Here is a 23,615-nt window from a genome sequence, read left to right as displayed (position 1 = left end):
ATATAAAATAAATTAATAATAAGTAATAAATATATTGATAAATAATAAATGTCATAATAAATGATAATATTGATAAATAATAAATGTCATAATAAATGATAATATTGATAAATAATAAATGTCATAATAAATGATAATATTGATAAATAATAAATGTCATAATAAATGATAATATTGATAAATAATAAATGTCATAATAAATGATAATATTGATAAATAATAAATGTCATAATAAATGATAATATTGATAAATAATAAATGTCATAATAAATGATAATATTGATAACAATTCCGCAGAATGTAAACTAATAATAATAATAATAATAATTAATAAATAAATAAAAATAAATATTGATTTGACCGATTGATTTTTCTCCAGCCATATCGTTGGGCAATTTGCCTGTTTTGGCTTCCGATTTTGTATTTAAAATATGAATATAGTAAATAATTAAAATAAGAAAAAAATAATATTTTGTGATATAAATATAAAAAAATGAGCTAAATGCTATACAGCTAACTAGTTCAATGTTTTTCAACTTTTCTTTACCTCGCGGCAATAGAACATACAGTTTGAACCTCCTCATAACACTTAAATTGAGATTTTTTAAAAAAAAAGTAGTTTCAATAATTCAATTTTGTTATTATATAATTAATTTATTGCAGTTTTTATTTGTAATTAAAGGTTAATTAAAATTCTCGTGAACCACAGCTTAATTAGATATCTGAGTTTGAAGCTTTCGTACGTTATCTTTTTTTTTTTCTTTGTGAAGTCGAATGTTAGACGTGCATATTCTCAAGTTTTCTTCCAAGTATCTCCCTATCTCTCAGCTAAAGTTCTCTCTCTCTCTCTCTCTCTCTCTCTCGGTTAATGCATAGGCGTAAAATATTGTAAATATTGGGGGGGGAAGGGCAAACCCAATATTTCTATACATATTACGGAGGCGGTGGTGAATACGAGGTATATATTGGGGGGGGGGGGCTTGGGTTCGTGAGCCGGATAGAAGTTAACGCCTATGCACAGATGCTAAGTTGAGAACGGATAAATATTTTGAATTCAAAATATCCTCTACACCGGGGATGTACAACCTTTTCAGTCCACGGGCCATATTTACGGTATTTCTGATGCTTACGGGCAGAAATTTTTATAGGCTCACCACATTTACCTATTATCCTTTAATTTGTTCATCCGAACTTTTTTTTTCATAAAAAGTCCCCTTTTTCCTTTGTTTTCAATGAGGCTTATTTATATTTTTGAAGTTAAGAACAAAGATTGTTTTTCCATAACGTATAAACTATGTGATAATCATGACCCCATAATAATTTTTAGTCACATAAATAAACGCCCAAGTGGTGTGGTGATAGATGCCAGAGAAAGAAGGTTACTGTCTGGTTCCAGGTTGAAACTGGGGGGGGGGGGGGGAATAGCGATCAAGATATGCTACTTAAATGAGCTTGAGGTGACCACCTAGAGATGGCACCTTCACTTCCAACCAAATAGAGCTATAGCTATATGGTCGGAGTGTGCGTGTGATGAAGTACAGTCATATATATAAATATATTCATCACACATATTTGTCAAGCACATGCGTTTTTAGTGAATTACATTTTTACTCATTGTGACTTGCAGTATCAATATAATTCTTGCCAGTGGCGATTTTTTAGTAATTTTAGCGGTAGTTGGCAAGTTTATTTGTCTTTCACAATTTTTTGACTACTATAGTTGGCATTATTAATTAACTTGGAAACAAATTTTGTGCGAAATCATCATTTTTTCTTACTTGAATTTGAAATTTTTTTTATGGTTTCCCATATTTTTATAAAAGAGGTCAGCCTAGGTATTTATTGCGTAGAGGGTAGGCTATGGAACAATACTTTTCTATAGGAACGCCTTTCCAGGGCAGGATGAAGCCCTTTGGAGGGCTTCTTGGAATTTATCACGTGTGTGCGCTAACACTTGCATCCTCATCGATGAAAAACAGAGACAGGGATATTTTTAAAATATTTTTATCCGCACGTGTCGGGCAGGTGGCCAAAAAGAATGCATACAGAGTCGAAATTTTTACATGCCCGAGAATGTTGGGCTATAGATTTGTCCAGCTAGGCACTAGCTAACTGAAATTCTCAGTCACCTCAAACTTAGTTCTATACGTTTTAAACATTTCGTAGTACTGTATATTATTCATACTTAAATGTGAACAGCTTAATTATTTTATTTTAATATCTATACAACCTCTAGCAACATAAAAGACGTATATATCTGAGTTTACACGGTTGTTTGAACGCTTTTTCTAACTGGAAGTATGCGTCTAGGATCAACGGTTCGCCAGTAGAATATGGCAAGAGGAATTAAATAATCACCCTCTATACTGTACCAAATATGAATAAATAATCTTCAATGGCTTAAGAAACATTCCGAATTCATTACAATATGCAATTTTCCCACAAATTTATATTTTATACACATGGGCGTGAAAAATAACACACAAAAAAAACATCACTACTAAGAATACTAAATGCATAGAATTTGGAACGAAATGGGAGGTATCCCGAAGCATAAGTACACTATATGTATACATCGCAGAAAGAAAAGTATATATACACACACACACATATATTTAGACGACCATCTGTTTCGATCGAGCGTCTCTTGCTTCAGGGGTTTATACACATAGTTATATACGGTATGAGAAAATTGGCTCCAACGCACAGTCGCAATCAATACAAAGTAAAAAAGAAAATCGAAGAGAGAAGAACCTCAATTCAACTTTTCTATAAAAGAGATACGACTTTATGGAGCTAAATGTATTATATTATTGATTTGCGAAGGCTTTCCGTGACACAGTTCATCGCTTTTTGATACGTTTTTTATTCTATTCTACGGGAACTGGAAAACAAGGTCCCATTCGTTATTCCGTTTTATTTTCTCTCGACACTTTATTTCTTATTATATGGTTTTTTTTCCCGAGCCTTTTAATGATGTGTTTCGAGTTCTTCTGTGTGTCTCCATTGTATTTATCCTTTTTTTTCCCCCCTTCAATCCATAGTATGTGACACATGTCTGATCGATATATATTCTGGGAAACTATTCTATCTGTCCCGGAAATAATAATAATGGTAGGAAAGCGATGTGAGGATATATTTTAAAATACAGTTACAGCTGAAGAGAGTTTCTTGTGTTTCTTATATGAAAATAGAGGGAAGGCTGCATCATAGGCATGGCACCGGGAGTTTTAATGTTAACATATGCTTTATGATTACAGAGTAATCAGAGAGAGAGAGAAAGGGGGGGGGGAGAGAAAGGGGGAGAGAGAGAGAGAAAGAAAGAGAGAGAAAGAAAGAGAGAGAGAGAAAGAAAGAGAGAGAGAGAAAGAAAGAGAGAGAAAGAAAGAGAGAGAAAGAAAGAGAGAGAAAGAGAGATGGATAGATAGATAGATAGAGAGAGATAGATAGATAGATAGAGAGAGATAGATAGATAGATAGATAGATAGATAGATAGATAGATAGATAGATAGATAGAGAAAGAGAGAAAGAGAGAGAGAGAGAGAGAAAGAGAGAGAGAGAGAGAGAGAAAGAGAGAGAGAGAGAGAGAGAGAAAGGAGAGAGAGAGAGAGAGAAAGAGAGATGGATAGATAGATAGATAGAGAGAGAGAGAGATTGATAGATAGATAGATAGTTAGAGAGAGAGAGATGGATGGATGGATAGATAGATAGATAGATAGATAGATAGATAGATAGATAGATAGATAAAGAGATAGATAGATAAAGAGATAGATAGATAGAGAGAGAGATGGATGGATAGATATATAGATAGATAGATAGAGAGAGAGATGGATGGATAGATATATAGATAGATAGATAGAGAGAGAGATGGATGGATAGATAGATAGATATTACTCGGAAGAAAATGAAGGGGTTTACAGTTGTAAGAAGTGGCGTTGTGCGATCATGTAAGCAATGTCCTGGACCAGCAATTCTCAACCTTTTTTGACTCGTGGAGTCCTTTCTGGTGTATAATTTTTATGGCGGAGCCCCGTAGGAACATTTTTTATTTACTCATCAAAGTTATTGATTTATTTTTATTATTTAAAAATATTCATACTCTGTCCTGGACTTCATCTTGAGGGTTCAGGTTCGAACTCCATTGGCAGCAAGTGTTTGCCGGTTTTCTGCGGTTTTCTCGAAATTTGAGGCATGAATGCGAACTAGTCCTCCACTTGAATAAGTTGCTCCGCAGAGATCGTCAACACGATACAAACACCGGTTCCTAAAAATCAAGAACGTGACCGCTTAACGACACCACTTCAATCCTGTCCCTCTAAAGCCGGGTTTTCCTAGAATTAGAATTTCAGCGCCTGGTGCAGTGCGTAAACGCTGATTAGCGCCACAGAAAACTTGCTCCTAGGAAAACCCGGTTTAACGGTTGCTGGAATTCAACCACGTGGTACGCGATCGTACAGTGCTTTTTTATGGAGCCTTCGGCAAGTGATGCTGCAACAGTAGTTGTAGGCGGCCACTGGGTGGACATTCTAAACATGCCGAAGAGCCTTGTTCGCTGTGAATTATTTGATTTGATCTCTGATTTTTCTGAATCAGATTTATTCGTAGATGCCAAAAGCATTTACATTACGCTTCATGAAATATGATCGTTTAAAGTACTTTTGTTACACCAACTTTTTTCTGATTCGCTGACGGTTCGATCAGGTAGATTTACATGACCCATTCACGTCAAAAATATTGACGAAAAAAAAATAAATAAAGCAGGATGAATCCTAGGATTCGTTTTCTGAGAGATTCCAACTGTTTACCAAGATCTTACGGTGGATGTAGTGGGTCTTATAGAAATAAGGTAAACAACTCTCTTATAATACCATGAGAGTAATTTGGTTCTCTCTCACACACAAGCAGATACGATTTCGATTTAGACCTCGCGTGAGTTCAATTCACTTCGAAGCACGGAAAAGCCAAAGAGTGTTAACACGTAAGAGCGAGCGCACGCGAAGGCGCTTCGGGACTCAAGGATATAGAGTGTCCTAGAACCTCAAATTGGAAAAAGAAAATTTCGAATAATTTTCTCTTCGACTTTTATATAGACACCGTCATGTTGATATGATCTAAGTACAACCTCGGATGTCTTTTTTGATATCTCTCTTTGATCATGTCAGCAAAAAAAATGGACACCATTTCAAGAGATAGGAAAAGAAACAGTCATTCTCCCCCACCTTCTACACTTCTAAGAAATTTATAATTTATTTTGGATGTCTCCTCACGCGATGTGAAACCGTCAAAATAAACTGCATACATTATTCAAATGACTCTGAATAATATATAAGATAATATTGATATTTGTGCGTATTGATTAGAATACGTTGAGACGGGAATATTATCAGCACGCAGTGGATAATGTAGATTTGGAGTGAAAACGTTCGAAATTACTCGAAAGGGTGGTTCTAAACTCTGAAAAAGATTTGAAGGGAGATATAAATAATTGAATGGTAATATTTAAATATTACAATATTCACGGAAGACAGAATAACCTGAAACGTCAGTACAGTGAAACACATCTTTTGTGGACAGTTTTCCGTAAAAGAGGGGTGACTTTATCTGATGGGGGGTTGCTGTTGAAACTGTAAAACACAGTAATAACTGAAATGGTTCATTTCATGAAAAAGAACGGAATTCTGATAATATAAAATGAGTTTAAAGTCATGAAATTGCATAATTATTACACAGATACGCAACTCAAATTACAAAAGAAATATTATACAAAGTTTGCATACTGAATTTAGATCGTTTGAATAAAAACTGATCAATCCGTGTTTGTGGGTTTTGTTGAGTATTCAAACTATTTAAAAATATATTTTAAGCTAGAAGACTGAATCCAATGCATTTCTGTCATCGTGTTTACACGGAAAAATGTATTCCAGTACTTTAAAACTTCCGGATAGTTTTTGGCATTGCTTTTTTGCTCCTCATACTCTACTTCTTCTATATCTGTACCACAGAACCATACTATTGTATGTCCGTTTGGATGATTTTGCAGTATGACGAGAAAACAATAATTTATCTCATTATTTTGTTAATTTCTCGAAAATTATCATGTTGTACATTACAAATTTTAATTAAAAATTATTTTAGCTGAAATACAATTCTATGGTGCTAAACTACAGAATGGTAACCAGGATACAGTGATATCTCAAAATTGACAAAAATGGACATACGATATTATGGTTCTGTGTGAGAGGTACAGATATAGTTTCCTCTTGAGATGACTCTGACATTGACAATTTCTTAACGTTGCCGGATATGTCGGTTTTATATACAGGGTGATTCAAAGCGATCATCGGGTGTTAAAAAAAATAGTAAACGCGACATGGAGAATCAAAAAGATTGAATTTTTATTCCCACACATTCGATATTCTAGAAGTTTTTTGTGTTTTGGAATATGCGATATCTTCATCGCTTGTTTCAATGCAACGAGCGTACCGAAGAATATATGGAGCACAGTCGCCATCCCATCAGAAGAGTCTTTAAGGTCTCCTGTCTTTTACTCTTTGTGACTTTTTTCGTTTGCGGTTTCATTGAAGAAGCTGTGTGCGTGCCTCCACAGCGAGCCACTTTGAATAAGCTCAAGAACAGAATAACCACTGCTTTTACGAAGATCAATAGGCTTCTGACAGGACCGTAACTAGACTGGGGCAACCGGGGCACTGACTCAGGGCCAAAAGCCGAATGGGGGGGGGGGAAATTTATGCTTATTTGCATAATAATAACCCTTTCAAGAAGGATCGCCAAGGAAAAGTCTGCCCCGTGGCCCTGAAAAGGCACACGACGGTCCTGGGTTCTGACATGTTGTATCGAGCAGGAATTGGACTAACTTGTATATGTGTACTGTGTAACGAAACGAGGACACTTACAAGTAGTGTAAAAAAACCACTTGATATGTCTCTGTTGCTTACGAGGTTATTATCCATCTTGTTATCTGTGTACTCTATAGTACTCTACACTATCTCTCATACACTTTTTAAAATATATTACTTTGAAGTCCGATGATTATTTTTTAATCACCCTGTATAAAACTTCTATTTGCACATTATTATATAAAGAGCATAATCTTCCGTCGATACCGTCATAAATCACTGTATTCAATGACATCAATTCTTTCTCTTAGTGATAGAGAGCGACAATTACTACAGAGCTGGTCAAATTTAACAGCGTTTCAGAGGTTTTTCATTTAACAGGTTTCCGGGTAGAAAAGAATCCAATATATACAATACGATGCATCGATATATACACACACACAGCATCGATGAATTACCAGCACATCGGCATCCCTACCGAAAAATATGACACCACCAATTATTACCAAATTTTTTTTTTCCAAGTTGCAATACAATTCATCGCTGAAATCTCTGAAAAATCGCAAATGGCAAGAAATTGAAAGCAGTGGATTAAACTGTCACGAAAAAAAAAAATTACTTTGACAAATATGCGAGATGAATATTTAGAATGGCTTTAATTAACTATGATGATATTTTAGTTACAATCATCATGATATAACTTATAAGTTATGAAATCAAATAACAATCCTCAATAAAAAAAAAAAAGGGACATTATCGTAAAAAAATAACAGTTAAAATTTTGTAATGCCCAGTAGAATATGGTCACCCTTTATGTACCAGGTTCTGACTTTCAAGCGGTAGCAGTATCACGCATCTCTGGCCCACGGACAGAAGAGGTTTTATTGTCTGCTTCACCGAATTCATGGCTGAACACGAAAATAGCGTACCGTGCAAAGTTTTATAAAATAGGGAAAACGCGATAATAGCGTACCTTGCGAAATTTCATAGAATACATGTAAAGCGATAATGGCGTTAACATGTGAAATTTTATAGAATAGGCCTACCGTGAAAAATAGAGTAGGAATTTTCCGACCGACCGACCGAATTCAATTTTTCTCGTCGTTGCCTAGATAGAGGGGACTGCCCTTGATGGCTATGAAGGCGGTTATAGACAAGATTGTGCGTGGCCCTTTAGTTTGCACGTATTGAGAACCGGAAGATAGCCTACTTCATTAAAAAAAAACTTGAAGATAACTATTATATAGGCAAGGACTGAACAAATCTCCAAAAATTTGTATGCCCCTTCAGGTATGTAACTTGACTCTTTAAGCGGCAATTAGAAATCATTAACCCTCCTTCAAAATACCATATATTTTTTTAATGAAGTAGACTATCTTCCGGTTCTCAATACGTGTAAACTAAAGGGCCACGCACAACCTTGTCTATAACCGCCTTCATAGCCATCAAGGGCAGTCCCCTCTCTAGGCAACGACGAGAAAAATTGAATTCGGTCGGTCGGTCGGTCGGAAAATCCCTACTCTATTTTTTACGGTACGCCTATTCTATATCGCCATTATCGCTTTACATGTATTCTATGAAATTTCGCAAGGTACGCTATTATCGCGTTTCACGTACTCTACAAAATTTTGCGGGGTAAGCTATTATCGCGTTTTACCTATTTTATAAAACTTTGCACGGTACGCTATTTTCGTGTTCGGTATATACATAGCGGATAAAAATACCCCGCGATTTTCTCTAGAAAATTTCAAAAAACGCCCGCGGCTGGAGAGTTAACTACATAGTCACAGCTGCGACGAGTATCACAAAATTCGCAATAGATACCAGATACATAGCAAAGTAAAATAAAATTCATCATTTTTATTTTTTGTTCTTCATCGGCCTGGATTTATTTTCCTGTTCTCCAGCGGGAACACCATTAATTATACGGGAACACATTTCCTCGGGGGATCATCCCAAAAACAGGAATTCTTTTATTATCATTATTAATATTATTTCTAGCTCATGCGAGACTAGAGAGCTGTAGATATTAATTCACTTTTTGCTCTATATTTTTGGCGGAGACCTCATCAGAGGAGATTTCTGAAGAGGAGCAGAGAAGGATGTCATTGGTGAGCCAAAGGATCTCCCTTAATAGATTTTCCAACTCTCTCTCAGAGGTCGAAGATGAAAATTCCTCACCATCAATATTTCTCGCAGCTGTCTCGTGGCTCTCCATCCATCAAAACTCACTTTCCGCCTGCCTCTTCATTCCCTTTAGTATATATATATATATGTGTGAAAAAGACCCGAAATATGCCAAAAACCTCCATTTTTTCTCCTCAATGCCGTGTTTTTATTTTCGTCAATTTTTTTTTTTTTTTTTTGGTTTATCTATCCCTGCCTTTAGGCCGTTCTTGGAATCATTATTTACCATCCTTTAGATTCGAACGTTTGAATTGTTTATTTTTAAAACAATAATGGGAATCACTCTCTATCTTCCTCTCTCAATACGTATTATATATTGGTTTCTATTGGCTAATAGAGGTTCTGGAAGCGCAATGATTGAATATGATGCATTGCCTGTCACCCCAGAGAGGAACAGACCCTATAAAGGGTGGATTCACATCTACAGACACTCACCGTTTCGTGTCAGACACGGCAAGCAAGAGGAATTAAGTAATCAGCATGTGGAAATGCGCGTAGAATGTTGCGTACAGAAGCACACACACTAGAGGCACAATTCACTTGCCCCTGGAAGTTGGGGAGTACGCAGGGCCTACTTTCGGGAGGTGTGGGTTCGGTACACTGGTTGGATTGGGAGTTTGAGGAAGGCGGCAGGATTATTCTTCGGGAAAATATTCTGAATTATCAGTCTTCAAAATGAAATTGATTAAATTAGGTGTGGAAAACCTTATTTTTTTTATTGAATATATTTTTTTTTCTCAAAAATTTTGAAATTTTTTTTTATCATTTTAGGGAGAGGGAGGGTGGAGGGCATGTGATTTCAATGCCCGATCTTCGTGTATTTGAACTTGTCTGAAAAGGGATGGAACGGTAGTAAATTACTCAATGCGACAGACTGGTATTGTGCACGGTCAGAAGAAAAAAAAAAGTTCTTGTAACCAGATTGGTGTCAACCTAAGGCTCGTCCTCCACTGGAAGCTACTAGGAGCGAAAAAAAAGTCGCGGAACGAGTCGCGTGTATGCGCAAGGCCATAGACTAAAGATATAAATTATTCTTACTCTGTGCGCAAGACCGCGCTATAGCAGTTTTGCGCATAGACGCGACTTATTTTTGCTCGTGGTAGCTTCCAGTGGACAACTAGCCTAAAGGCATTTTATCTTTAAGCAATTCACCTGTTCTACGATGTTTCCAACCTGGATGTTTCCCCGCAACGAATATCAAGCTATTATGCAATAGCGTTATATTTTTCATTGATTTTGAAATTTTATTTTTCATTGATTTTGAAATGTTATTTTTGATTGATTTTGAAATTTCATTTTTCATTGATTTTGAAATTTTATTTTTCATTGATTTTGAAATTTTATTTTTCATTGATTTTGAAATGTTATTTTTGATTGATTTTGAAATTTCATTTTTCATTGATTTTGAAATTTTATTTTTCATTGATTTTCAAATTTCATTTTTCATTGATTTTGAAATTTTATTTTTCATTGATTTTGAAATTTTATTTTTCATTGATTTTGAAATTTTATTTTTCATTGATTTTGAAATTTTATTTTTTCATTGATTTTCAAATTTCATTTTTCATTGATTTTCAAATTTTATTTTTCATTGATTTTGAAATTTTATTTTTCATTGATTTTGAAATTTTATTTTTCATTGATTTTGAAATTTTATTTTTCATTGATTTTGAAATTTTATTTTTCATTAATTTTGTATCTTTTTTCATTGATTTTGAAATTTTATTTTTCATTGATTTTGAAATTTTATTTTTCATTGATTTTGAAATTTTATTTTTCATTGATTTTGAAATTTTATTTTTCATTGATTTTGAAATTTTATTTTTCATTGATTTTGAAATTTTATTTTTCATTGATTTTGAAATTTTATTTTTCATTAATTTTGTATCTTTTCTCATTGATTCTGAAATTTTTTTTCATGAATCTGGAACAGGCATTAAATTGAAGGCCCTCAAATTTCTCATTAATTCTGGAAACATAACAATTTTCATTAATTCAAGAATTTCCCTCGTCAATTCTGGAATTATGTATTTTTAATTACTCAAGTTATCATCAGTTTCGTTTAGTTTATATATTGATGTTCTTCTACAGAATAATATTTCAGCATTCCTGCTGTAATAATACAAAGCCTTCTGGATGCCGAATAACTCCAAAATTAATTAAAACCCATGGCTCGAGACAGCCGTACAAAAGCCTGGGTCTCTTCCCAGGCCGCCGAAATCATGAAGATTCCAGAAACTATCAGTGGCGCAACAGATAGATTTGTAACCGGATCGTATGTAGATTTTTACGACCCATATCAGAAACCCCTCCGACCCGCCCCATTGACAGTGTAATTTACGTAAGTTATTGCTCTCATTTATTAATTTTTTTGCCTGTCCGTAAATTATTTAGCTTGTATATCAATTTTTTGCTGGTCCTCAAATTATTTTCCCTATTTATTTATATTGCCGGTCTTGAAATTATTTATCCTATTTATGGACTTTATTATTTTCTGGAAATTATTACGTGAAGAAATAATTTCCTCGAATTATTTCTTAAAGTTATTTATTTTTTGCCGGTCTGTTTTTATACTGGTCCGCAAATTATTTCTCCCATTTTCACCGATCCAAAGTTTTTAAAAATGTCGAAGAACACTAGATAAAAACAAATTTTGGATATTTACTTATCATCTTGGAATTTATCAAATGCAGTATTTAAATATTTTTCTTTTCAAAAAATGGCAGGTTCAATCGCACATCAATGTCCAAAACCTTGCATCATATCGATTAAATTATTATGTTTTGTCCAACATTTTCAGCTTTCCGAATCATGCTAGAGAGCAAGCATGTCATGATTGATAATTTCCAACAGATGTAAATGGCGTATATCGTTCTGGACGAGATTGAAATCAATTTCGATGACAAGTGATGGGTTTCGATACGACTCTGGAGGATCGATATCAATATTGTGTGTAATTAGGCGTATGATGGAATTCTGGCATTACGTATCATAAGCATGAATAGACAACTTCAGATATGTATTTCTAGAAATTGCTTTCTATGACATAAATCATGTGTTTTTGGATTTTTTGATCGGGAAGAAACTGTTGTTCTTATTCCACTAATGGTACGTAATCCTACATAATAATAGTAAAAAATAAGGTTTTTTGAAATGAAAAATCTCTTAGGATAGAAAAATTCTCGTAGCTTTCGAATATAACCGAAGAGATGTGAACAAAATAGACATTAATTCCGGATTTTTTTAAATTTTTTTGTTGTATGCTTCTAAGACATTTTTGAGAATTTTTCCGGCATTTGTCATTAGCTAAAGTCACGTAAAGAAAACATTTCTTTTGTAAAAAATTATTTGTTTCCCTGGTGGATATTTCCTTATGTACGGAAAGATAAAAATCGTAAGATATTTTTAGTTGATTTTTGGATCGAAATACAATAATACATAGGACGTAGAGTAGCTAGACGTCCCGGTTTTTGACTAACAATTGCAATGCCCCGGAAAATGCTTTTGGGAACTGTTTATCCTGGTTCTTTTTTGCATAATCAAATATTCAATTAAGCAAAATTATTTTTTTGATATTTCACCCTTTAATTGGCAAGAATTTGAATATCCAGAGGAGAAAAATTTTGAAGGGTTATATATCAAGCAAATGAGGTACCCTGAATGCTATTACATGCCAAAAAAGTATTGTCAATATTTAACCCCTTCTCTTACAAGCGAATTGGCAAGAAATTCGGATGCTCTCTATTTGACGAATTGGCAATAAATATAGTAACCTTGTGTCCTAATCTAACCGCACATTAGAAAATGGGAAGAAATAAAAACACAAATAAAAGAGTAAGAGACAGTATAAAAGATAAGGTGATAAGAATGTAGGTGCAAAGTTATAGTATTTATTTTCACCCTCACCCTACCTGTTCTTTCACTCTTATAAGAAAGATACATCATATGCGAGGAAAAAATCACTATTAGGGCATACAAAAACCAAAAAAAAAAAAATTGTGAGGTTGCAACAAAGCATCGGGATGATCAGGAGAGAGGAAAGAAAACAGAGTGTACTTGTTTGAACTCATTCCACTGGTGTTTGGACGCAATATTACGTCCTTTAGAAATATGAGATGCTGCATTTCAAGGAACACACTGTATTTATATGATTTAGATAGATTTGAATGGTGCAAAAATTTAATGCAATGTCTGCCAACTTATTTTCTATCATTTTTGAAGGATGTACAGCAATGTGTCCCCTCCGTAAACGGCATTTCCCTCCAAAATGCAAAGGTTAGAACTCGTTCTTGCTTTTCTTGTCTGTAAATAGGAGACATGTATATGAATATACCTTTGAGCTATTATACTAGTGATTGTAGAAACTCCATGAACAAAAGTAAAAATCGAATGTATAGGAGTTGCTTAGAAGTATAAATGCTAAAACGAGCTTAAAATTTTCCCTTGTCTTTATTTGAAAAATTTAAGATTATCATGTTGCTTTTACGAGCAACACGGCTGAATAAAAGGTTAATTAGTTTTGTTTTGAAGTTTCAACCTACATTTTTTTCTAGTTTCGAATCGAGAGGGCTTTGTCATAAACACGGCCGCAAATTTTTTTCTCTCCACAGAGAGCATAATGCGGCCTACGACATTCAAAATTCACGCATAATAAGTGGTACAGGCAAAATCACTGCCGAGTTGTTTGATTCGGATAAACGACGGCAGCATTTCCAGAAGGCATGACAAACATTCTTCGGAAAGCTTGACGTAGCTACCACGTCAGATTTACACGGTGTCTCGCAAATTCACAAATGGTTTGGAAACTAATAAAAATTCAAGGAATTGGAAAAATTGAATGCGGTTTTCGAAAAAGTTATGCTCACGGAGGGGGGGGGGGGTTGTACATAACAAAAGTTCAAATTTTTGACGAGAGAGGACACTGCACAGAAGAAAATCACTGCACCGCATTTTGCTAGTAAATTTGTGAATTTACAGGACACAGTGTATATCTTTTCATTATGGATCAAATCAATGATTTGTTTAGCTATTAATTTTAATACTCAGGAAATTTATTATAACCAGTGGTCTGATTAGCATGAATCCTAAACTGATATAACTGAGAATCGATAATTTATCATCAGGATTTTCGGCGCATCATCCCATATACAAGTACCACAAAGAAGAGTTTCTGATAAATGGAAGATGGTAAATGTTAGGGCATCGTAAATATTTTATCCAGAAAATTCTGCGGAATGTCCTCCTGTACGGGACTAGGAAGTGCGAGGCTTACCCCGAAAATTCTACTAAAAAATTGTGATTGGTGTAAGGGAGTGAAAGAAAAACGAAATTTGATAGGTACGGGAAAAAAATTGCAATTTCCTTTTGGGTACGTAGCAGCTCTTCATAAAGCTCTTCATATTAATGAGAAGATGGCAAAGATGTGACGTGTAACATTATGAATCAAAACTGATGGAATCCAAAGCTCGGATTTCTCACTCCAGCTTGTTATAATACTGTAATATATGCATACACTCTCTTTATTCATCAAAGAGAGGTTTTCAGGACGGATGAAGATTGTATGCATATGGAAATGAGGGAATCGATCCCGTGGCTGAGATTTTCGATTTGAAAGTCCGTCCTCATCATCGTCTTCAATGTTTGAATTTAAAACATACTTGGCTACGAGACATTGGCTGAATTGGACCAATCACGCCAGATTATTGACTTTTACAAACACTATTTAAAAAATATATATATTTTATGAGCTAAAAAACAACGTAACATCTAATCGATAACACGCCCACAAAATTTAACTTTTTGTCTGGGGTTTACATAAATTTAGGTAATTTAGATGAAATAGGATATGACGATTTCAAATATAATATCGATCTTTGTGTAACACGTAACAGATTAGGAGATGAAAATCTCCTAATTGTCCAGGAGAATTAAGACGTAGAATGCTTATGGAACAGGAATGTGTGCCTAGAATGAGCGAAAACATCTGGGTGTCCGAACATTGGCTGACTTGGACACTTGGACCAGGACATGTGACGCAAACATGACATCGATTCGTCGTTGTACGGCCTACACGACTAATGACATCCAACGAACGCAGACGGACCACCACCAACGGAATTTGATTATCGAGTCCGGACGTGCCAAGGACACTATAATATCATTTTATATTTCGATTCTTAGATCATGATTTATCATAATTATTCCGTTGATTTATACTCCTGTATAAAGTGTATGTATAAGTGTCCTGTATAAGTGAGTTGTATTAGCTTTGAAAAATTGAAATCAGTAGTGTTCCTATTTATTGCCCTTAAATAAAAGGTTGCAAACAATTAAAAATGATGCTGAGTTAATTACCTTAATGAGTTTGATTGAAACGCATTCAAAACTTACAGATAACTTGATTTATTTGACAAAAATAATTAGGTCTACTTAAATTATATCTGCACACTATGTTTTACTAGCTTGTTGGTTTAGAAAATTGCTAATGAGACATGAAGCAACTTACCAATTCACAAGAAAATAGACAAAATGCAGGAAACATTTTTGCTTTTTTTTACCTTCATTTTACATACATAAATTTAACTTTCACACATCTACTATTTTCTTGTATTCTAAAAATAAATATATGTTAAAAAATGCTCTTTAAATGCTCAGAATTATTTCTGGGTAATTGAAGCATAATTTAATTTGTCGATATTTGTGAGATATGTGACAGTGCTCATCGTTTTCTTACAGAATTGTGGTTTCAGAAACACAAAACTTATCATAAATATTACATCAGTATAAGCACTACCAGCCTTTGAATTTTTAATGTAAGGTGGTACCCAACTTCAAGGCGCAAATGCGAGCCGATCTCCCCGTTAAAAAGTCTCGCCACAGAGAGCAACAGTCTTACAACAATAAATCATTCAATCATAGCACTTCACTCATAGTTAGAAAAACTAGTGGCAGATGGCAGCACTACACATAACAAGCATTACAGAGAAACAACAAAAAAACTTCACGTCAGGTTTCACTACACGTACACGCACATTTCCCGCATGTAACGATTAGTTGGGGGGTTCCGGGGGGGGGGGTGTGGGCGGGGCACATGTGTGGTGTAGTAGTAGTAGGTAGGGCCTCCAAAAAATGGCTCGGGGATCCATGATGTTCTTAAGTCAGCCACCTCGTTGGGCAATTTGCCTGTTGTGGCGTTGTATTTGTATTGTATTGTATTATTGTAATTGGACTTGTTATTCTGTTATACAAATTTATATAGATATATATACGTATACATATTTAATAAAATTCCGGATGCACCCATCTTTCGGGAACGCTTTGATATCTCCTTGAGATGGGAAGCGGGGTGTGTCCGGTCCTTCAATGTCAATGTCAGTGTAACACGTAACGATTTTTTTACAGTTGTGAAACTGAGAAATTCGAATTTGATACATTTTTATGAAAATTCGTGTATACAAATTACAAAACCTGGAATTTTTACTTGAAAAATTACTTGAAAAAAAGTCTAATGAATAATAGTGAAAGCTGATATATACCTTAAACATTTCACCCAATAAATTATTATTATTTTCTTTCAAAGGAAAGCTTGTGTGCCCTTTATTTGGAACTGGTGTAATATCTGTCTTTAACCTCCAACAGTAATCTGCCATCATCTGGACATTCCAGTGTCCGTGATATCGTTTTTTCATGAATTTTGTCTCCTGCTGAAATCTCTTACCTTGTTTCTCGCTCAACGAACCAATATTTCAGGAGAATATTCAAGATGGGAATGCAAAAAATATATTTTTAGGCTCGTTTCTTGTAGCATTTTTTCCTGTATCGTTGTACAGTTACGATCCTAGTTATTTCGTAAAAATCTCTCATTGGCGTCCTGGAAACTAACAAACCCATGTTTTTTTTTCTCAATTGATTTCGTTCATTCTCATTCGTTTCTCAAACTTTTGGCCCTTCATTAACCGTCTTATATCTGTGCCAACGAACATACATTTTTGATTTTGCTCTCCGATAAATGTGGGAAAACAACAGACAAATAGCCAAATCAATCACCATTTTTGTCCAAAGATTTCACAAATTGTTTCATTGAACCTAATCTTATTTGCAACGGTAGTAAGAAGACTTGCTTTATATAGGATCCACTAAATTCTACCGCATCACATTGTTTGATCTTGGTTTTAAATTCTCCCTTGGAGGCTATTCTTTTCCCATCCAGTGTTGGTTTTTAGCTCTACTATTCCACTCACGTAGGAAACATGGGAGTTTTGTATAACCACCTAGCTGGCCAAATAACATCGTTAGAATTTTTGAAATCACTATAAATTTGCCATTTAAATTCTTGATATTTTATTTTAATGAGGAGGAAATCAAGGTTTTCATATGATTCTTTTAATTAATAGCATTACTGAATGAGCTACAGGAATTGAAGCAAGATCGTTATCATTATGCAGTAAGACACTTTTTGACCTTCTCTTACTAGAATCAATAGTCTCCACTGAGATAAATCATGATCAGTGGTGGAAGACAAAAGCGCTGTTTAAGTCTAGGGATATCTGCACAGTGTAAAAGTGATTCTTCTTGCGAAAAATATCTGGTAAATTCATTTTCCCGATTTCTGTACCAAGAAAATGTTGTTCCTGTAGCAAGTAAATTTTTATTTTTAAGTCGCGATTTTAAAACTTGCTAACTTTCTTTTGAAAAAATTTAATCCCGTAAAACATTTACCTCAGACCTCACTTTGAGTAAATTTTTGTGCTTTTAATGTCATTCTACTCAGAAATGAATTTTAATTAATTAATTATATGTTTATTATTATTATTTTACTCTGCAATTAATTTTAAACTCTAATAACAATGTATTTTATTCGATCATATTTCACAATAATGTTATTAAATAGGCTCCCTTTGTTTTTTGATTTGTGAAAAATATGTGGGTGATAGGGGGAAAAAAATGTAATTTTTGTGATTAGTGTGTTTGATTTACTAAAAAACATCTGCCATTCTGCAAACTCCACATTCATGTTGGGTTGTGCTATCAATCAACTTTTGTTCATGTTTGAGTCTTGTCTAAGTAGATCTATTCATCTAAGGCAGGCTAACTTGTAGTCAGTCCCACGTTATAATTACCACTAAGATAAAAATAGGTATAACAAACACATACTTAATTTTAAAAATTCTTTTTTAAATATTAGTTTGTACAATCCATTATAATGGCAAAAAATGGTCCTCCAAGTGTCAATTGATAGAAAAATTTAAAAAAAAAAAGCCTTGAAAGTAATCTCCAGAGACCCCGTTTCTGGACAGCCAAAATGTTACATCAGCTGTAGAGACAAGTCTCTAAGTCTCTGGTGGAGAGCTAAAAACATCCATCAACTCATTGAGACTGCCCCTGAACATCCAAGGATATTCATCGGCTGTAAAATAGTCTCTGGATAGCCAAGGCGATTCGTTGTCTCTGGACATAGTCTGGTGGACAACAATGGAGATTCATTGACTCTACAGACAATTTTGACATTGACTCTAGAGACGATGGTGTCATTGACTCTAGAGACGATGGTGTCATTGACTATGGTGAACTGCTATGGAGATTCATTGACTAGAGAAAATCTCTGATTGACGGTGAAGGACATCCATCGATTCGAGAAATAGTCTCAGGACAACCAAGGATGTACACCTACAAATGCAAAGGCCACAACAGGCAAAATGCCCATTGAGGTGGCTGAAATAAGATGCCTATAAGGATATGAATGTCAAATATAACCAAAATACAGCAACCCAATATAAATGTATTTTATCACGAAAGAAAAACTAATATGCTGCCCACAAAAAAATTATGGTTGTCTCATCAACCATAATTAATTAGAATTCACGACCCCCGGAGTTATTGCTACTCCATTTATCAACAACCGTATTAGAGAAAAACTCCCTGGGGCACCGGAATCTGGAATTGTCCCTTATTAAACGAAACTGGTGTCCCATTTGTCGAAGTAGTTGACTGACGGTGTATTAATAACTCGTGGTTCCATCCTATCCATCCTGTTGTAAATTTTGAATACTTCGATCATATCTCCTTGAAATCTGAGCTCATCCAATTTAAACGGATTCAAGAAATCATCTTAGATATCCATCGACTCCAGAAATAACCTGTGGATAGCCAAGAAGAAGAAAATAACTTTTATTTCGCAGCCCATCTAATTGTGGTCGAAACTTTACTAGACCACGGTTCCTAACACCTATCTTCTCAAAATGGCAATTATCAGACGAAAAATTTGACCATTGATATGAATCATTATAACCTGAACTTCATCGTAATAATGATCATAATCAGAATTCAATCCTAATAATGATCATAATCGGAATTCAATCCTAATAATGATCATAATCAGAATTCAATCCTAATAATGATCATAATCAGAATTCAATCCTAATAATGATCATAATCAGAATTCAATCCTAATAATGATCATAATGAGAATTCAATCCTAATAATGATCATAATCAGAATTCAATCCTAATAATGATTTTAATTCGAGGAGTGGCGTGAAAGCCTCTTTCAGACCTTGTGAAAGTTTGTTTTTTTAAAAGAAATTTTGTTTTATCTTTATTAGGACTTGATTCAATCTCATCAATCGTTTTCACTATTACGTGTTTTGATTATTACTTTCATTATTCCACATACCTTTAATATGACGACGTGTTATGCGTGACATTGTGAGTTGACTCATTTTCCTGATAGTTTTATTTTCTCTCTCTATTGCACAGGCCGTCCATGAGCACACATTCAACGAGGAAGACATCGACTGGCAATTCCATTTGCCGCAGACATCTCCATTACCCATCATCTACAACGCGAGCAGACTTCTGTCCCTGTTCCATCGCACAGGAAACCACTCGAGGACCGTAGCGTCGTCGTCATCTCACTATTCGGACGAAGCCAACAACGACGTGGTCGCATTGGTCCTGTACGCGGTCCTCGCCGTCATCGGAACGACCGTCAATATATTCCAGATCAGCGCACTCATCATACAGGAGAACTTGAGGCACCGAGGCAACGTGTTTCTCGCGAACCAGGGTCTGGCAAACCTTCTGATAACGACTTTCGGATTTCCGGCCTCATGCATCGCCATCCTATCCGGTAACCACAGGTACCCTTTCGTGTGCTACTGGCAGTGGTACAGCGCTTTGCTGTGCTTCTTCATATCCGTCATCAACTTCTTCTTCATAGCCATCGAAAACCTACTCAGAGCTCGTCGCAAGAGGCAGCTCAGCTCAGGTACGTACGCCTACACGACCTGCTGTGGCGTAAAGGTGGTCGTGGCGGCAGTTTTCTTGACTTGGATCGCTTCGGCGAACTGGATCTTGATTCTGATCTTCATAGATGACACCCACGATGTGTGCAAGCGGGAGTACGGGTACAGTTACTTCTTTCTGTCGTTCCTGGTTCCTCTGACCCTAACCGTGTGCACGTTCTTGTTCGCCATCCACAGCTACAAGAAGCACCTGAGCGAACTGGAGTCCAGACAATGCTTGGAGAGTAGAGAGGAGAACCTGCATAGGCAGCTGTTCAGGAGCAACGCCTTAGCCTACTTCATGTTTCTGTGCTTCTGGATGCCGTTCGCGATCGCCGTCTCGATATCACCATCCGAGGCGACTACCACGGTGGTGTCGACGACGGCTACAACGACGTCGTTGTCTTCGGTACAAGGAAGAGGTGGAGGAGGTGTTGGAATCAGAGCTTCTACATCTGCTCCCTCCTCTTCCTCTTCCTTATCCTCCAGAACGGACTACGTGTCATCGTCTCCGAACACCGTCGAGACGTTGCTCATCATCGCGCAGATCTACAGCTGCCTTTGTGGATTGGTGTACGCGTTCACTAACGTATCCTTCGGGCAAGCTTTCGTCTACCTGACGAGGTACTTTTGCTGTAAGGCTCACCCAGAGTTCACCAAGAGTACCTTCCAGGAGAAGCCAAGGGGTACGGTCCGCGTACACATAGGCATGGAGACCAGAGTCGGCGAGAGGAGCGCTCGTGCCACGAAACTGTCAGCCATGATGCACGAAAGCAGAGGCGGGTGCAGGTCTGGCGACCATTTCTTGTGATCAGCATCTCTCTCATAAGAAAAAAAATGTAAAAAAATCGATTTCTCTCCGGAAGTGTGGATCGACTGCAGTTCCGATCAAGATCACACCAAAAAACCTGTTTGCTTCTTTTTCTTTCCTTCCGGATGACTGGAATCAGTTTAAGAAATTCGCGAATGTGAGAGAAGCGTCTTCTCTCCTTTTATAGAGAAAAAAAGGCCTTTGGGGAGATGTCAGACGCTTGATCAAACCCTGAAATACGTATTTGTTCAAAAAAATATATATATCTCTGTTGTGTTATTGTGTATTTTCTTCAGTGTTATATAAAAAGAATCTCTGTTCTATATTAAGCGACTGACTGAAATACGGGAACTAGTGTATAGATTCAGTATTGCTCAAAAATACACCCGTATAATTGATGATGGTGTCCAAAGTTATCTAAATGAACGTTTGTCTAACCTTGAATCTCACGCTGAAATTAATATTGAGGTGCCTCGATGTGTTTGATAAAAACTTGATCACATATCAACGCAATTGCACGGACTTGTGACAATTTTTGTAGAGTTTTCAGGGATTGAATCATTCTCATTGAAGAACTGACTGATTCATGAAAAACATTCCTAAGGATAGCCTCCGTAATCACAAGCTCTTCTAAAAATCATAGATCAGTGAAACATTCATTATCCTTAAAAAAAACCATGCACACTTTATGTCACGCGTAGTTAATATTCTGAAAAGACATCATTTTATTTGTATTTACGGGTGTATCATGGTTGATGATACAGCTAACAAGGCGATCTAAATAGCATCACGATACTTCGAATAAAGGGATCGTATGGGACCGAATTATAAGACCTATAAAGTACCAGCCAACTAATTCAGAATTTTGTATTTTAAATTGATTTATTGAACAATTGATCTCGTGAAGGGGTGCACTTCTGTAACTGATAATTTGTCTCTTAGCCCAGATTCAATACAGCTCGGAAGGGAGTAAGGTTAGCATCCCCTCAAAGACTCAAAAGGAATTTATGCAAATTCAGAATTTATAAAAACTCAGGTTTAACGAAAACTCAGAGCTAATGGAAAAATAATTTCATAATTAATAAAAAAACTCATAATTAATGGAAATTAAGAATTTATGAAGGAAATATTTCAGAGTCAGTGAAAATTCTAAATTAACAACAAAAAAAGAGAAACAATACAGAATTTTGTGATAAAATCAATTGTTTTGGTAATTTGATGAAATATAATAATTCGATGAAAGATAATAATTCGATAATAATAATTCAATTAACAACAATTAAAATTCCAAATACGTTAATATGCAGTACTAATGGATAAGATGATTTCAGAACTGAAATAAAATTAAGAGATATGAAGGAAATATCTTCAGAATTGACAAAAATTCAGATATGATGGAAAAAAAAGTAATTTTGTAATTATTTACACAATGGAAGGAAAATAATTTCAAAATTGATAACATTCAAAATTAATGAAAGAATAATTTCAGAATGAATGAAAGAATAATTTCAGAATGAATGAAAGAATAATTTCAGAATGAATGAAAGAATAATTTCAGAATGAATGAAAGAATAATTTCAGAATGAATGAAAGAATAATTTCAGAATGAATGAAAGAATAATTTCAGAATGAATGAAAGAATAATTTCAGAATGAATGAAAGAATAATTTCAGAATGAATGAAAGAATAATTTCAGAATGAATGAAAGAATAATTTCAGAATGAATGAAAGAATAATTTCAGAATGAATGAAAGAATAATTTCGAATGAAATAATAATTTCGGAATGAATGGAAGAATAATTTCAGAAAGAATGAAAGGATAATTTCAGAAAGAATGAAAGAAATAATTTAAGAATATTTACGGAAATTTAGATTTAATGGGAATGTTTTAGTAATTAGTGGCTCTCTTTTGACTTCGGCCCTGTGTCCAGGTCCCGCTGTCCCACCCATCCATTTAGACGCCACAGGTTCCATACGTTAAGACGGCCCCGTGTGTAGAACTAGACATCTAATACGAGTTCACACACATCATTCCTAACATGATTAGAGATTACAGGTTATAATAAAATTTATTACATTATTTCAAATACCTTCGGATATTTCGATCATCAAACGCGAGAGCGTTATATTTTGGAAGGAAACATATAATCATATCATATTATGTAGAAAGAGGTTTTTATATAGATTTTGGCTTCTACTAACAACTGTCTTCCAATGACTGTGATGTGATGAGAAGCGCCTTTGAACTGAAGAATCCAGAAGGTTATTTCTTTTCCTTTTTTTCATATGTAAAAACGCATAAATATCTAGTAAAAAAAAAAACTAAACATGAACAATTTTCACTGTGCCTGAGCCTCGATTTTTCAGTGTGAGATCCAAGGGTAGGCATCTATTTTGCATGTCAAAGTTCTATAGGACTTTATCAAGTCCGTAACTGCGAATGTTTTCGTGGAAAAAAATGATGGTATATATCTTTGTG

At 35.1% G+C, this 23,615-nt stretch overlaps 1 protein-coding gene across 1 annotated transcript in view; it reads left to right on the top strand.

Moving 5' to 3' along the window:
* The window catches only part of LOC149089644 (uncharacterized), a 123,585-nt gene extending 101,349 nt beyond the window's left edge, over positions 1–22,236 (top strand). Inside the window, exon 3 of the mRNA XM_089232876.1 lies at positions 19,799–22,236. Coding sequence (XP_089089002.1) covers positions 19,799–21,136 — 1,338 coding nt within the window. The 3' untranslated portion in view covers positions 21,137–22,236. The remainder of the gene's footprint in view (positions 1–19,798) is intronic.
* Positions 22,237–23,615: the final 1,379 nt, after the last annotated feature.

Source organism: Pholcus phalangioides, unplaced genomic scaffold, assembly GCF_987345545.1.
Source record: "Pholcus phalangioides strain wild (caught in Gottingen) unplaced genomic scaffold, Ppha-v1.0 ptg000001l_1, whole genome shotgun sequence".
Classification (NCBI taxonomy): domain Eukaryota; kingdom Metazoa; phylum Arthropoda; class Arachnida; order Araneae; family Pholcidae; genus Pholcus; species Pholcus phalangioides.
This window is presented reverse-complemented; position numbering and strand designations above follow the sequence as displayed.